This window comes from Galeopterus variegatus, unplaced genomic scaffold (assembly GCF_000696425.1).
Source record: "Galeopterus variegatus unplaced genomic scaffold, G_variegatus-3.0.2 Scaffold2, whole genome shotgun sequence".
NCBI classification, from domain to species: domain Eukaryota; kingdom Metazoa; phylum Chordata; class Mammalia; order Dermoptera; family Cynocephalidae; genus Galeopterus; species Galeopterus variegatus.
This window is the reverse complement of record NW_007726113.1, coordinates 567,971-585,500: the sequence shown is the minus strand read 5'-3', so window position 1 is coordinate 585,500 and position 17,530 is coordinate 567,971. Positions and strand designations below refer to the sequence as shown.

At 36.1% G+C, this 17,530-nt stretch overlaps 1 protein-coding gene across 1 annotated transcript in view; it reads right to left on the bottom strand.

Annotated features, from left to right (window-relative positions):
• Positions 1-13,696: 13,696 nt before the first annotated feature.
• Positions 13,697-17,530, bottom strand: part of LOC103586215 (bifunctional apoptosis regulator-like) — a 7,920-nt gene continuing 4,086 nt past the window's right edge. Inside the window, exon 3 of the mRNA XM_008567470.1 lies at positions 13,697-13,904. Within this exon, the coding sequence (XP_008565692.1) occupies positions 13,697-13,904 (208 nt within the window). The remainder of the gene's footprint in view (positions 13,905-17,530) is intronic.

Here is a 17,530-nt window from a genome sequence, read left to right as displayed (position 1 = left end):
AACAAACATAAAAAGTAATATCCAGGTAATATATGTTTTTGGTACTTTTTTTTTGTTATTTTTTCTGTTTTTATCTCAATTTTATCTGTCTCATAAGATTCATATTATCTTTTCATTCTATATGTCTATGAACATTTTAAAATACCCTCATATGTTGTACTATTTTTGTGGAATAATATAAAATAAGATTTTGAAATATTACATAAACATGTGAAAGAAAGGTATGTTCTTCATTTTCAGAATGTACAGATTAATATGTCTTTTTGATCCACATTGTTATTTATATTTCTTGTTTGTTCCTTTTTTTAATCTACTTGATTCTTTAGAGGCTGAGAAAGTTGCATTAAAGTCTCCTGTTATTAATACTTTATCTATTTTAAGATGCATTTCCTGAAATGCTTGTTTTATACATTTAGATTCTATTTAATCAGAAGAATAGATTTTCACAATCATTTTGGTAAAATTTGCCATTTATTGTTAAAGAAGTAGCCACTTTTCTCAGTTAGAGAAATTTTTGCTTCAATTTCTCCCTTGACTAATATTAATATTTTAACCCTCATTTTCTTTTTGTTACATTTACTTGTTATATAATTGCCTACAATTTTACTTTCAACTCTAGTGAGTCCCTTGTTTTAATTTTTTTCCTTAAACATAGGCTACTGTTGGGTTTTACTTTTAGATCCCATCTATTTGTATTAATAGACCGATTTATCTCTTTTATAGTAATTGGTGTGACAGATATGTTTGGTTGACCTTAATTCTATTACCTTTCTGTTATCCTTGATAAAAGTGAGGGAATAGATAGAACCAGTGGATTGTAGTCACATCTTTCTTAAACTGCAAGAGCTGGAGACACTCCTTTCATCTTTTCTCTTCTGTCTTTTTCACTCCAATAATGTTTGTCTTTCATTCTTTTGATCCCCGTTTAATGCAGAATAAAAGTAGCCATGGATACTTATAAATATTTTCCTTCTTTTGTTCTATGTTTTACCTGTTTATTACCATTTTATTAGAAGTAAAGGAGGAAACTCATATCATTTCTCCATTCTACCTCAGAAATCTGAACCTTATAATTTTTAATCAATGCATGTCATATAATATTATAGATTTAGTTATAATATACCTAATATATAGGTTGTTTTAAATTTGTCAATATTGTAGGCAATACTGAGTGGAATATCTTTGTACTTATATTTTGGTGCAATTGTGCAAATATTTCTGTAGAATGGAAACCTGGAAGTATAAACTTGGGGCCAGAGAATTTTTCTTTTTTTCCTGTGGCTGACCATTATGGACAGACAATATTTACACTAGTACACACTCTATCAACAGTATATGGGAAAGGTTGTTTCTGAATAGTCTAATCACAACATTGAATATTATCAATATTTTAAGTTAGATTTTACCATTTTGATAAGTGTATAAAATTATCTTTTGTTCATATTTGATAAAAGTGTATAAATGTATAAAAATGATAGTTTCTATCTCTACTTCCCTCATTGGTAGTACATGTGTTTGTGCATGCGTGCATGTGTGTATTCATTATGTTGTCTGTTTTATTTTTTCTGTGAATATTTTTTCCTTATTAATTTTCGGGAACTTTTTATATATTCTGGCTATGCCTTTTCTTTTACACATACTGCAAATAGTGTCTCTTTGTTGCTTGTATTTTAACTTTTTGTTGGGGCTCTTGGTATACTATTTTAATTGGTATGTAATCTAGCCTGTCAATTTTTTTGTTTATGATTTTCTTGAAAACAAGATTATTGTCAAGAGCCACGAGGTGTCTAGATGGTCAATTAGGAAAATGAGCCAACTAAAAGTAACAATTAAGACTTCAGTCACTTATTGCAATAGTGTAAGCAAGAGGCCAAAAAAGAGAAAAGTTTTGGCTCCCTCAGTGTTTCACTTTTCTCCATGGAAACGCACCAGGTGAGGGTCAGTCAGATAACTTGCAGTGCTGGTGGAGGAAATTGTCTCATTGTGAAGGGAGCTCTGAATTAAAGTGTCCTGCCATTTTCTGAACCTGGGGTTCTGGGGGAGGCTGGGGGAAGGGCTAGGAAAAGTACTGAGCCATAGCGGAAGTTACAGAGATTTCCCATCTACATTCTGCCTCTACCCATGTATAGCCTCCCCTGTTATCAACAACCCTCACCGGAGTGGTACATTTGTTACAGTGAACCTACACTGACACATCATTATCACTCAAAGTCTGTAGTTTACACTGCAGTTCACTCTTGGTGTTGTGCATTCTATGGATGCAATGTTGGAATGCCTATGTCCTCCTCAAATTTATATGTTGAAACCTAGTTCCAGTGTGATGGTAATAGGAGGTGTGGCCTTTAGGAGGTGATGTCATGGGGATTAATGCCCTCATAAAAGAGGCTCAAGGGAGCTCGTTTGTCCTTCTACCATGTGAAGACACAGTGAGAAGGCATCATCTATGAAGCAGGAGACAGATACTTGCCAGACATGGAATTTGTTGGTGCCTTGATCTTGGATTTCCTAGTCTCTAGAACTTTAAGATATAAATTTCTGTTGTTTATAAGCCACCCAATCTCAGGCATTTTGTTATAACAGCCTGAATGCACTAAGACAATGGGTTTGGACAAATGTATAGGGCATGTATCTACAATTATAGTATGATACAGAGTAATTCACTCTCCTAGACATCCTCTGTGCTCCACCTATTCATTCTTCCTTATTTTTTATTGTGGATTTTATATAGTGTGGAGAGAATGGGGGCATGCCATCACCTCTTTAGTGAATAAGGCCTCTAAAGGACTTTGTTCTGCCCTATATGTGTAATTGTGATAGAATTTCAATCATCAGGATGTTACTAACCATATTTTTGTAGAAATTGACTGCTGGAATCAACTGTTCTCTTTCAGTGCAGCTGGGAGAAGGCTGTCTCTTCCCACTTATACTAGAAAGGCATGTGAAGCAAAGGCCTAAACAGGAATGAGCCTCAGGTGAGCCAGCAGAGCCACTGTCTGCCTAATAGCCAAGAAACACATACTGTGTCTCTCATGATTTCAAAGCAGGTTCCTAGAGAACTGGAAATGATGATGAGAATAGGTTTGAGGGAACCCTTGCCCAAAGACATGAGTAGACAGAGAAAGACTTAAGGTATAAAAACAGACTAATTTTAAGAAGGCAGACCAAGCCAAGTATTCAAAGCAGTGGTTCTCCTGGAGGAAATATTTAGTTGAAAAATAGAAGACAATCTTGAATGAACTGTAATGTAAATTATTAAGGTCTTATGATATGCCACAATGGAATAATCAGAGAACTACAAAATAAGTAGACTTCTGGGAAATAGGAAGTATGATTTCCAAATTTAAAATTTCAACAAAGAAACTCAAAACTTCTGTAAACCAAATTATTTCTTTGGAAGATCAAATGGAAGACAGCAAAAATAATGGAAGATGCAGATGAGAAAATGAGACAGGGAGCTGATTCAGGACTTCCTAAAAAGAGATAGGGGTAGTTGGGCAAGAAGAAACAACAGATAGATAGTGGAGGAAAACTTCCCTGAATGATGGAAAAAAATTAAATTTTAAGTACAAAGGCTCACTGAGTTCAAAATGGGATTAATTTAGGAAGATGTACCTAGGGAATTTTCTCAATGACAGAGATAAAGAGAAAATTTTATAAGTCTAAAGATAGAACAGATTACTTATAGAGGAAAGTGAATGAAAACGTCATCGAGCTTCTCATGTAAGCTAAGAAAACAGATTTTTAGAGAAAAAAAGTGTAATCCAAGAATTGTATTCCTTGCAACTTTATATAATACAAAAGACAGAGATTGAAGGACATGCAAGAAATTTAAAATTATACCTCTTTCATCTAAGTAATTGAGAAACTTCATAGAGTGAAAACTATATCAGAATGAAGATTTCTATAAGCCAGAGTGAGTAGCAGTGATAAATCCCCCGAGACTGCTTCCACTGCTTCGGAGGAGCCCCCACTCCTACCCATTTTTGCTTCACCTCTAGTTGGTGGGCTTCCTGGGTTTGTTTTCTTTTTCCTTTGCATGGTTGTTTTGTTTGTTTTGTTTTGTTTCTGAAGCCTTCGTGTCAAGTCTCTTGGAACATCCCTGACAGGTGCTGGAATAGCAGACTCCTTTTATGGTGGTCTCTGACTCTTCTAGCATATTGGTAGGCTGCTGAGTGGCGTGGTAAGGAAGACGGTATTCCTTCTGCTATCATTCTGTTCAGTGCCCTGAGATATCTTCTTCTTTGAGTATCCACAACATATTCTAATTTCCCATTTCTACTGGTATTTTTAAATACGTGTTCTCAATCATCAGGGCTCTGCTGTCTAGTTGGGTTACAGAGAATGTATGTCCACTAGAAATCAAGTGTAGGCTTCATCTTACACAAGAGTCTTCATCTGTCTGAATATTTCTACAGAATCAAGTAAAACTCAGTAGACTGGATAGTGGCCTACAACTGAGTAAGGACCAGGCACTCCCAGGTAAGAAAGGATATAAATGCAGGGTATAGCCATAATCCATGTGGCCACAACATATTAGGGGATTGCTTGGCTACTCTGAATTTAATTCCTATTAGTGCTGAGGGATATTAAGAACTTAAATTTCTTTGAAATTGGAGGCAACTCTTAGTGCCCTTGATATACTACAGCGATTTTGTCTTGGCCAACAGTGACCACTCTGGGGTATGGCCCAAGGTGATGGGCTACCTCAAAAGTTACAGCAGTTTTCTGGAGGCCACTCATAAGGCTGTACAAGCACAACTCTCAAATGATCCCCTTGCATTCCAGGGCCCCACCTTGGTGATGCTGCTGCTCCCTCCACAGCACTCTCCACGTGATTTTCTTCTCTATTCTCTTCTTCTTCTCCACTCCATGAGCATGGATCTCCAGTTGACTGTGTGTGAGAGCCCAAGGACAGTGACACACCCATGGACTTGGGGCAGTAGGAGATGGCTGTGGGATGGGTCAACACCTCTTCTTCTCAGGGGTTGTCTAGAAATTCAGCCCCTGTGGTCTATACCATCTGGGGTGAAATTAGCTTTAGTAGCTATTCTTAAAAAGACACTAAACAAACCCTCTTACAGTGAGGAAAAGATTGATAAATTAAAAAGTGATTAGAATAGATTCCAACACAAAGAAACGAAATCCAGGATGTGTGAATTCAAGGTCAAATACCGTAATGGGAAGGATAGTGATTGGCATTTATGTTAACAAGTTATGCTTTGGAAACCTTTACTGGAGTATATGAAAACAGAAAATTATTTCCAGGTGGACATTCTGTCTTGTTAGGTGGTCAGCCAAGCCTTCAGCTGTGTGTATTCATAACGTGGGAGTTCAGCAATCATATTGGAAATGTTGGCCAGTCATGGTTGAGACAAACTTGGCCAAAAGAAAAGATATTCATCATTTACCTAGAAAAGTTTCATTTTTCCATCTGGGTCAATGAGGTTAAAATTTTCAAGGGAAAAAAGATACCAGCTATCAAAATACGAAACGAGGGTTGGAATAACAAACTTGATATGTGGAAGAATAAGGGAGATAACAGGATTTTCCTACGAAGTGAAGAAAAAGTTGATATTAGTAAAATGCTGACCAGCAGAGTGAGCAAAAAAATAGCAGTGAAAACAAATGAAGTAAAATGAATACAGGAAAAAGTATATATCTGACCAGTAAGAATATGAAAAGCTACTCAGTTTCACACACAGTTAAGGAAATGAAAATAAAGCTGCAGTACGATGTTATTTTAAAACTACCTGGTTATAAGGACATATTTTGAAATTTTATTATATTTAGTGTTAATGAGGGTGTGGGGGAACAAATACACACACACACACACACACACACACGTTGATAGGACATTAAGTCTATTTTTGGGGTAAAATTTGGCAATATCTATCAAAATTAAAAATTACATATCCTTTGACTTAACAATTTTACTTTTAAGAATTTAACCAAAGTACAAAATTTTAACTTACAAAAATTTAAATTTGCATTGTCTGTAACTGCAAAAAATTGAACAATTTAAATGTCTATTGAAAAAGTTGATATTTTAATTGTGTTACTGCTACCTAAAATTGTTTGTAAATTTAATGAAACAATAGTCAATCACTAATAATTATTTCTATAAAACTTGATGAAGTACTTTTAAACTTCATATGCAAGAGGAAATACATAAGAAAAGTCAATTGAATTTTGAAAAAAGAATAAGAAACATTACTGAACATTAAAAAAAATATAAAGGTAGAGATTGAGATTGAATGTTACTAGTGTAATAGTAGATGGAAAAAGTAATAAAACAAAATGGAGAGTGTAGAATAACCTGTGTTTAATGTGGAAATATAATTTATAAAAAAAGAAAAAAGCATGAGAAAAGCATGAGGTATTTAAATAGTGGTAGAAAGACTGCTGGTTATCAATTTGTAACAAAATTAGTAAAGCCGCTATATTTCATTGATTCTAAGACTCATTTCTTTTCATATTTTAGTATTCCCAAAATCAATTTATATCTTACAGTTTGTGAAGGTTCATGGGTCATTGTTTAACTGGAAGCATTTTTTTTTCCTTAGAGGTATATAAATTAAAATAATAAAATTATAGTAGAGTCTTACATTTAACAATATATGGTAGATCCCTACTTAACACAATGCAGAAAAATTAATTCCAGAAATTGTAAAGAGCTAAATGTTTACACAAACACACACACGCACACACATAACAGATATTAGCAAAGATGAAAACACAAATAATTTTTATGTGAAATTGAGGAATCTGCCTCCAGGCCAAAATCCTATGTCTAATCTTTCAAGACCAACCAGGGGAATAACAAAGGCCTTATCTGCAGTCCTCACAGGTGGGAAGCTGCCCTGCCCAGTACAAACTTGGTGCAGAGCCATTTCTTTTTTTTTTTTTCACATATACAAACAGTTTCTTTTCCTTTCTTTTTTTTAAGATTAAAAAAAGGCCCACATTTATTTGTACATATTTGTGGCATCAGTGTGTTGTTTCAGTACATGCATATACTGTACAATGATTCACTTTGAGTAGATAGTATAGTTTTGTACCCATTAGTCCACCACTTTCCCTCCCCCTTCCTCACCCCACCTCTGTCAACAGCAAAATAACCCAATAAAAAATGGGCAAAGGAACTGAATAGACATGTCTCAAAAGAAGACATACAAATGGCCAACAGGCACATGAAAAAATGCTCAACATCACTAATCATCAGAGAAATGCAAATTAAAACCACAATGAGCTATCACCTCACTGCAGTGAGATGGTTATTATCAACAAGACAGAAAAGAACAAATGCTGGCAAAGATGTGGGGAAAAGAGAACTCTCCTAGATTGTTGGTGGGAGTGTAAATTAGTACAGCCACTGTGGAAAACAGTATGGAGTTTCCTCAGAGAACTGAATATAGACCTACCTTACAAGCTAGCTATCCCTCTACTGGGTATATAGCCAAAGAAAATGAAATCAATATATTAAAAAGACATCTGTGATGCCACATTCATTATAATGCTATTCACAATCGTCAAGAGGTGGAATGAACATAAATGCCCATCAGTGGATGAATGGAAGAAAAAACTGTGATATATGTACACAATGGAATACTACTCAGCTATTAAAAAAATGATATCCTATCATTTGCAGCAACATGGGTGGAACTGGAAACCAGCCAGGCACCAAAAGACAAATACTGCCTGATCTCACTCCTGCATCGAATCTGATAGATAGATAGATAGATAGATAAATAAAGTGGTTCTCATAGAAGTAGAGAGTAGAACAATAGTTACAAGCACATTTCTTCATTCCTAGCCTAAGTTCCTGCATTCAGAGGTCTCGTTATTGGAGGTTCGGAGAGGTTGTCTTTGCTGTGACACTTTCAGGTGCCTCCTCTGAGATCTCCTTATTGGGAGGTGAGGAGTGTCCTTGAAGACACTTCTCTACTTAATTTTCCTGTGACACTAAAACTGCTCTAAAAATAAGTTTTGAGGGGACAATGTATAACTTACAGATTTTCTATTTAGTGAACATGCTTACATTTAAATTTGAATTTGTCAAACTATGTTGTTGGAATAATTTCTCTGGATTGGAGCTGCTGGGGTAACTTATATCCAAAATCCTACTTTTTGAGTAAATTTTCCGTAATTGAAGTAAGTTCTCACAATGTTTGAATGAGAGGTCCCCACTTCCTAAAACTGTGCAAACATTAGATATCACTATTTTTAGTCATTGATGATGTAATATTATAGAGAAGTTGCTTTTTTCTTCTGTTAATGTTAAGTTGGGTCATTATCATATAGCCTTATTAGTCATTTGCATTATTTCATTTTTCTGGTTTTTTCTCTTTTACCTCTGTTGTAATATTAGTCCCTTTGTTATTGATTTCTAAGCTCATATGTGACTAAGGATGTTAACATTTTGTCAAGCATTGCAAATAAAATACCATGTGTTTTCCCACTTATTTTACTGTGGTGTTTTAATTTTTGGTTGTACAAAATTTATGTATTGAAACATAATCATGTTGTATTTAAAAAATAAAATAAAATAAATGTACTAAATAAATAAGTATAAGAAAGTCCAACCATGCTGCAGGCTTCACATGATGCTTTGAAATATGTCATCAAATATTGTTAATGCTTTAATCCTCTCATCTTTCTCAGAATGCTTGCTTTGATATTGCCATATGCACTTGCTTTGTCTGATCAAGAAGTAATTCTGAGAATACACACTGTGAGCAGGCTGGGGTGGTTCGTCTGTGTGTGCTGAAAGAATCTTCCCAGCATAAAACACTCTGGCAGCTGCGAACACAGAAGTCGTTGCTCAGATGACACCAGGAAGGTGGACCTCCTCCTAGGCCTCTGGGCCCTGAGTCCTCCTGTGGGCAGTAGGCAGGAGCATTCTGATGCTATTTGCTAGCATTGACTGTTCCATTTTCTCTGTAAAGGAAGCTTCAGATGTGTTTGGGAGCCTGATGATTTTCCAGGAATAGGCTTCATTCGAAATACAAGTTGAGCTGCCCCTGAGCAGAACAGGGAGAGAAAAAGAGTTATAGACATGTGCGTAGGCAGCCATTTCTCACAGATCTTTGAAAAAAATGCTTTACTATAATTTTTAGAGGAAAGCATCATTTAATTTCCATAAAATAAAATGAGTAAGACTTATGTCTAATTTGGCAATTTGCTGTCCACAGAATGTTTTGACATTATTTGAATTCTTTATGAGAAAAAAATTTATCTTCTTTCTCAAAATTGGGGCTGAAATGTCCCATAAAATGATGTGGCTTGGAGTTCTTTTTACAAAAGTAAATGTTCTTCCTGGACTAGATTCAATTAACTGCATTAGTTTAATGAGAACTACCTAACATCTCTGATGTTCAGAATTATACTGAAGTTATCTGTATGAAAACTATGGTGATTAGTACAGGAAATTTACTCTACAGTGGTTCAAACCTTTTGAAATGCTAAACTGCAAGTTTCCTTGGAGATATGGGTTAATTGCATAGTTGATATTTTGAAATGCTAATTACTTTTTCATCAAAAATTATCAAAGTGGACATATGCATCATCTTCTGTCCATTCCATCTATGTCTGTTTTCTCTTTAACTTGCTCAGATTCCTAATGGAGAAGAAAGCATAGCCAACAACACTGGCTTCTTCCCAGCTTAGTCTAAGCACATAATTTATCCACATCTGACTCTTTCCACAGTCAGTGAGTTCCAAGTCATTCTCTGCACCCTCTTCCCCTCACTTTTCAGTTGAACTGAAGGAAGTGAAAAATAACTTCTCATAAAAAGGATGGGGATAACTGTTGACCTTAGAACAGGACCTCTCAGAGATTTTGGCAAGAATTCATTCTCTATGTAGAGAACTATTCACATTTTATTCAGTACAATTGAGTAACCCAAATGGTTGAATAATGAATAAAAGCAAATAACCCAATAAAAAATGGGTTATGTCACAGAGAAGACAGTGAGTATAACTCTTTTGTTGCGGAGAAAATTTTACTTATGCTAACTTAGAGTAAACTGTCTTTAAAATATCTGAAAAAGATATATAATATAAAAATAATGTGCTGGTATTTTTAAAAGTTCATATAAAGATTCATATTATCTTTTAATTTTATTTTTCCATGAACATTTTGAAGCACACTCATACTGTCATGTGCCGCATAATGAATGACATTTTGGCCATTATACATCAGTGGTCCCATAAGATTATAATGGCTATACCATATAGCCTAGGTGTGTAGTAAACTAAACCATCTAGGTTTGCGTAAGTGCCCCCTAGGAGGTTTCACACGACTCATTTCTCAGAACATATCCCCGTCGTTAAGCTACATGTGACTGCATTAAAATAGAAGGAAACACTTGTTCATTCCCAACACAGAGAGAGGTAAAGGAAATCACTCTCAATTCTTCAGTCAGGAGGGTCACTTTTGGCTCCTCTCTCTTCTTCCATTATTGTCTCCTTCCCATGGAAGACAGATGTCTTTCTGTACTTGGTGTTATCGGGGAAAGGACATTCTTCTGGCATAGTCTCTGATCCTGGCTCTGCTCTTTCTCTGATATGCAGATTATAGGTAAAACATGCCCTCTTTCTGCTCCTGTTCCTGTGAGGAGAACTCTAGCATGAAATCAGATGAAGTGGCTGGGTGTGGGGTGGGGGGCAGTTGTAATGCTTCTTTGGGCTCCATTGTAGTAGGCTGTGGTTCTCCAGCTGTAGGAAAAGCAATTTAGTTCAGGAAGATAGAAGTAGAAAACCAGATATGCTGTCATCCTAAGACCTTTGCATTCATTGTTCCTGGAATGCTATTCTCTCAAATACGCTGGCACCCTTCATATCTTTGCTCAAGTGTCCCCTTCTCCATGAGGCCTTTCCAGACCACCCTACTCAAAATGTCAGTGTCCTTATTAGCACTCCTTATATGGTTCCTTGATATGCCACATAGTTTATGATTTCATTATCTGTCTTTTCCCAACTACAATGTAACTGCATAAGAATGTCGGTTAACTGCTCTGTACCCAGTGCTTGGCGAAGCTTCTGGCATACTACTGTAAGTATTTTTTGAATAAATGAAATTAAAGTTCCATTTCAGCTTCTGGATAAAGCTGTGTCCTTAAAATCAGTTAATCAAGAAACCTGTACTTTGGAAAGTAAAAATAGTACTACATTTTAGTTCCTGTACAGCTTCTATATATATTTCTTAAGTTTGCTAGCACCATAGATGAGAAGGATTGTGAGTGATGAGCACCCTAGGACCTAGAGAATAATGTGTGGAAATCGCAGACCGTTTCAGTCAAAGCTGGCAAGTTTTGTGGGGAGGGGGCAGGTGAGAGGACTGCATAGAGGAATTTTGTAGATTCACTTTCATTCTCGTCTTTGATAATTACATATATAATACATATAATTATATGTACATCAATATATAATCCCTTAACTCTGAGATAACCACTACGTGTATAAAACCATATGACTCTATAACTGTGTGTGTAGGTAGATTAGATAGATAGATATGAAACCAAGCATGATGTAGATAGTGGTTATCTCAGAGATAAGGGATTATGAGTTCCCATCTTCATCACATTTTTGAGGGGTTTATATCAAATTTTGTAAAATGAAAATACATGATTTATACCTGACACAGGGAATAATAAAACTCTACTGAAGAAAAATTCTAAAACAAAGGGAACTAGACAGCTTCCTTTGGTAATATTCTACCTAGCATGCTGAAGAGACCTTTCTGTCCTCAGTTTGCTTAATAGAAACCCTGTATGGATGCCGATACACATATTTAATAAAAACAGAACACCTGCCCTGCTAGATTTGAAACCAATCCCAGTAGTTCTTATGTTTACACAGTGTATTTTCTCAGAATAATGCTTCTATCATAACATTAATTTACTATCTTCAAGCATACAATAGTCTTCTGCTGGTAATAGTTTGACTTCTAATTAAGATAACTGGCAGGTTGCACACATGTGCAACTTTAAAAAGGATTTGATTTAAATTACACTCTAACCATACTCTGCAAAAGGTTTTATTAGTTCAACATTATACAATGACAACCCTCTTGCACCAACTCCCAGGAAAATACATTTGTTAATTAAGTCAAAAAACATTTTTTGATCACCTTTTATGTTTTAGCCACTGGCTTAAGCACCAGCAACATGGTGTTGAGCTCAAACAGACACAGTTCCTAGCAAATTTTATTGTTCTCGAGGGATCCTGCTTAATTCTTAGGAAGACCTTCTCCTTCCACCCATCTTATATTTTCAATAGCCTTTTAGTCTCAAAAGCCCTTAAAAAAGCTCTATAACTTTTGTTATTTTTCATGCAGTTTCATGTTCCATAAATCTTGTTTCAGAGCAGGTATGGCAATTTCTCTGGCTTCTAATAATTTTTCCAAAAAGGGATTTCTTTATAACATGATGAACATACAGTTCCTTTTCTGCTGTTATTTTATGTTAGATCTATGTGTCTGTATACTTAAAGCACAGGCACACATACATGCACTGCTTTCAAACTTGGGTCTTGTATGAGTATTGACACTTAACCATGTGCGGTATTATGCTTCCCCCCCCTACTTGAAATTTCCTCCTCCTTATTCCATTTAATTTCTATAAATCTTATTAATCTGTTAAATCACTTCTTCTCCTGGAAAGAATCTTCCCTATTCACTCCATCTCAAGCAGGTGTGTCTCTCCTCGGAGCCCCTAAAGCACTTATATTGTATATCATAATGGTCATTTTGCATTGACAGTAGCAAGAAACTATTGCCTATCACTGTTATTCACAGTTGCTGTCTGTTTAGTGTGCAGCTATTTTTAAAAGTTCAGGAGGAATATATATCTGGTAACTTTAAAAGTAGAAATAAACTTGGAAGGATCTATATAACTTGGCAAAGAAGTTAAACGTATTTCATTTTAAATCCTTGGAACATGAGCAAATTTTTTTCCTGATTAGAAAGATAGTCACAAAGAAATATGTCAAGCATAGTCATCATTTTTCACCATTTCTTTTTGCCCCTGATTATATGAGGAGAATGCTGCAAATGGTCAGTGCTATGGGTCAAATGTCCCCCAAAAGTTCATGTGTTGGAAACTTAATCTCCATCCTTACAGAGTTAACAGTAGGGAAAACCCAATTATGGTCTTTGAAAGGTGGGGGTCTTTAAGAGGTGATTAGATTGTGAGAACTGTAGCCTGGTGAATGGATTTATCCATTCATGCAGTAACGAGCATGGTTCTGATGGCTTTAAAAGGAGAGCTAGAGAGCAGGTTAGCTCTCTTGCTCAGCCTATTCATGTGTCACACTGGTCACCACAGGATCCTGCAGGGAGACACAACCAAGAAAGTCCTCACCTAGAAGCATCCCCCGGACCATAGACTTTCCATCCTCCCAAACTGTAAGAAATAAATTTCAGTTCTTTACAAATTACTTAGTTTCAGGTATTCTGTTATAAACAAGAGAAATGGAATAATACAGGCAGTTTCTCCGTCTAGCAGAAATGTAGCAAAAGTATTTGCAAGAGCAGAGCCTAGTATCAATGGGCAAGACAGTGCCATAATAAACCTACGTTGCAGTGGGAGGCTTTTGTGTCCCTGAACAGTGGGGCTGTTCCAGAGAAGCTTCATGCACCCAGGAGATGAGTTTCATGTTTTCTCTGAATAGGGTTGGAACAACCTATTGAAAATGTTTAAGCATTGATAGTAGCTGAGAGTGATGATCCTTCACCAAACACAGTGTAATGAAGAGTGAGACTCCATTTTTTGATATTTGACTGCTGACAGCTTTTAAGCTCAATCTGACCCTTCCTCTTTTGCCGCAGCTCTGGGCAAGCTGATAAGAAAGCCTGGGTGCTACCTTCTCTAGCATTGGTGATTCCACCATGCAAGCTCCTGGCCCTGTATGGGAAATTTTACCCCAGCAGTAAAAACCTAAGTCATTTTTTCTTCCTTGCTTAAGCCATTTTAGACCTGCTTGGGAGCCTGCCGGGCTCTCTCCAGAAAAGACTCAGTTATGTAAGTAACTGCAAGTAAGTTTCAAGCTTCTCATACACTCTTGGTGTGTGATGTCATCAGTCCTAATGTGAACCAAATTTGGGATAGAAATTTATGCCTCTCCCAGTGTGTAAATTACAAAATTTTGCCATAGATTTTGTTCGTTTAAAGTGGTTGCCCTTAATCTTTGCTACTTTGTTTTAAATAGTGAAAACATAGATTATCAGCTTGCAATGGCTCTTACTTATCTAAATATGTGATTTGAGGAAACTGAGATGCTTGAGTCATAAAGCTACAGCACAAAACTGTAACAGTGAGCACTGGTGACTGATTCCTGAATTGCAATTTAAAGCCTTCAAAAGAAATAAGCAGGCTTATTTGTATGTGTTCACCTTTCACACTCAAACAATGTAGAGGCCTTACATACCGTACTTAGAACTCTGTACATACTATAACTGGAAGGCAGAGAATCTGTCAAAGTTCTTGTTAATGGCAGATCCAGAATGTCAGCTTGTGCTGTTAAAAGTTCACAGAAAACCTAATCAACACAGTGACCACTGAAGGCAGGAGACCTTTTCAATTTAACTTCTGTATAACCTAATGCTGGTAATACTTTTACTATTATTACTACTAGCTAATAATAGCTGGTTTGTTATTTACTTATTTAGTTTATACGTTTATTATTTATTTCTACAATCTTCCAAGCACCTTAATAAGCACTTTACATGCATGATCATTTTTAATTCTCCAAAATCCCCATAAGATGGATTTTACGATTTTAGAGACATCACTCATGAACAGATGAGGAAATGGACACTTGTATCAGCTAATCTGCAGTCCAGGGTCCCAGGGCTAGCATGTGTGACAGCCTGGAGTCCAGGCCTGTGTGGCCCCAGAAGCTGCCCTCTATTTAACCCCTTGTGCATCCATTCCCACTCCTTGTGTGCACTCTAGGCTCAATACAGTTAAAATTTAGTGGATAATTACTTTTGTATGAAACAGGCACAGAGAAAATCAGGGTAGCATTGTAGAAAGAGTATTGAATAGGTTCTCTGCACACATAACTTTGAATTTCCACTATGCTACATATTAATTGAGTAAAAGCACCCCTCTAGCAACTTTATTTAGCCATTTTATTTATTTATAAAATTACAGGGCTGGATTAGGTCAAGGGTTCTTATTTTGGGATTTAGAAACGCTGAAATTAAATGCAAGTCTTATTTTTATGTGTGTATGCATTTTTTCTAGTAACTGTACCCATGATATATCTATTTCTCAAAGGGTTTCATAAAAAACAAGAATCTCAACTGGATGGTTATTAAGTTCTCTTGTAGCTCTAAAAATATTATAACTCCATCCAGCTTGAGGATAACAGAGAGAAAGCAGAAAGAATCAGGAAGTGATAAAGACAAGTACTTTTTATTTAAGCAATATTTAGCTACAATTTTATTTCTAAACCTGACACTTAAATAAAAATATATGGAGCATTTTTTTTACAAGTTCTAAATTTGCATCTTACATATAAATGGGAAAAGTAATAAATCTGATCTGACCAAGATCTGAACAAAGAGATCTTAATGGTGTAGTAATAAATTATGATCCATTTCAGGAGCAAAAATTGAATCCCGTAATGTTCCCTGCTTGAATGAATCAGCAAGTGTCTTTAGTTTGGGGTAAAAAAAAAAGTGGCAAATTTGCCTATAGCATTGCTTTAGTGACTTTGAAACTTGTATCCATTGACTTCATAGCTCAGATATCCAATTATTAAGAAGTTGTTTTCTCTTCTCTTTCAAATAAATAACTGAAAACTCTGAACCTTCTGATCATAGAGAGCTGTGTAATTTCAGGGGAAATAAAGAGCTTTGAACATTATTGTTCAATTCTTCATATTTAAAAATAATGATATCCTGGGGGCGGGTAATAACAGGGTACGTATATCCTGATCATATAAAGAGATGGCCACTAGCGTGGGTACAGCAGGAAAGATGGCATTTAAACTAATCTCCTTGATTGCCTTTCAAAAGTACAGAATTTCTGTGAGAGCATATCTGCTTTTTATCGGGAATTTTTCCACAGTCAAAATTTTATTGCAGAGCATCTTAGAGATCATAGATAACATGTAATGTCATTGTCTGGATTGATTAACCATGCATGACATCTATGAATATATTTATTGGCATTATGCTGTAATGATGTTTGAAAGAAAAAGAGATTGGCCAAAAGGTTAGGATCAGTATTATAATTAGTTTAAAGAAATTAAACCCGCTCACTCTTAGGCTGTTGCAGTTTTGCCCCTTCTCCCCCAGCACACCATCTTCGCCCCACCTTCTTTCTCCAAACCTGCTTTTCCTCAGTGGTCATCAGAGAGTCTTGTCACCAATTTTAATGGTTATTTCTTAGTAATTGACCTTGATGTCTATTCACATGAAGACACTACCGATTTCTATCTCTTGCTTGTAACTGTATCTTTAATTTCTGTGATTTTTTTTTTTTTAACTTTTCTGGTTCTTCTCCATCTTGTTTAACCTCTCTTTCTTCTATCCTCTAAATGTAGGTTTTTATTAAGATAATATTTCAGCCCTCCTTTCATTCTCTCTAAACATCCTTCTTTTTTTTTTAAAGTTTACTTATTTGTTAGTACTTTTTTTTTGTTTTTACATTTTAAGATGTTGTGGAGCAGTTGTGGGGGGAGGGGGCAAAGGGAAGGGAGAGGAATTTGGGTGGGAGGAGGAGGAAGGAGGGGGGTGGGGCAGAGGCCTGTGGCACCCCCCATTCCCCCATTCTCTAAAATTCTTTCTTGAATAATTTCCTTCTTAAGGGTTAATTCCACATGGAACACAATTAGCTCCCATAGGCTTGCTAAAATCATAAAATATTATCACTGGAAGGAATAGGGTGGTTATGGAATAAACTGAACTAAGACATTGATGCAACTTGTCCACGACACAGCTGGTGAGAAGGGGAGAGAGAGTCAGATGGCGGCGTCCAGCTGTAAAGGCAGCTCAGAGATGGAGAGATGGACGAGGAAGCCAAACACAGCCATAGGTGAGACTGCCCAGGACACATCTGTGGAAAGCCATTAGATAGAAAGAAGTTGTTCCAGGTGACAGTTGGTCCAAATGATAAGTCACCTTCATAATGAATATTCCGTGGGACCCTTTGGTTTGTTTTCCCTTCCGTGTTGGAATTTCCCATAGACCAGTTTCTCTTGGTTTCTTGAAATACCCTAGTGGCCTTCTAATAAATTTTCTTTCTTGTCTCTTTTTAAATTTAAAATTTCAATTCCTTTGAGTAGAATTACTAATAATTACACTCTATTACCCTCTACTAGGCTGCTTTACAAGTGTCCACTTGCACGTGCTGTTACAGTACCTGAAATTCCCTTTCCCTGATCCTCACATCCTCACTTTATTGAAAAGTCACTTGCTCAGTGAAGCTTTCCCTGACCACCTATTCTAAAATTTCTGGCTTCAGCCTTTGTATCCTTTTCCCTGTTTTTTTTTTTTTTTTTTTTTTTTTTTTTTTTCCTT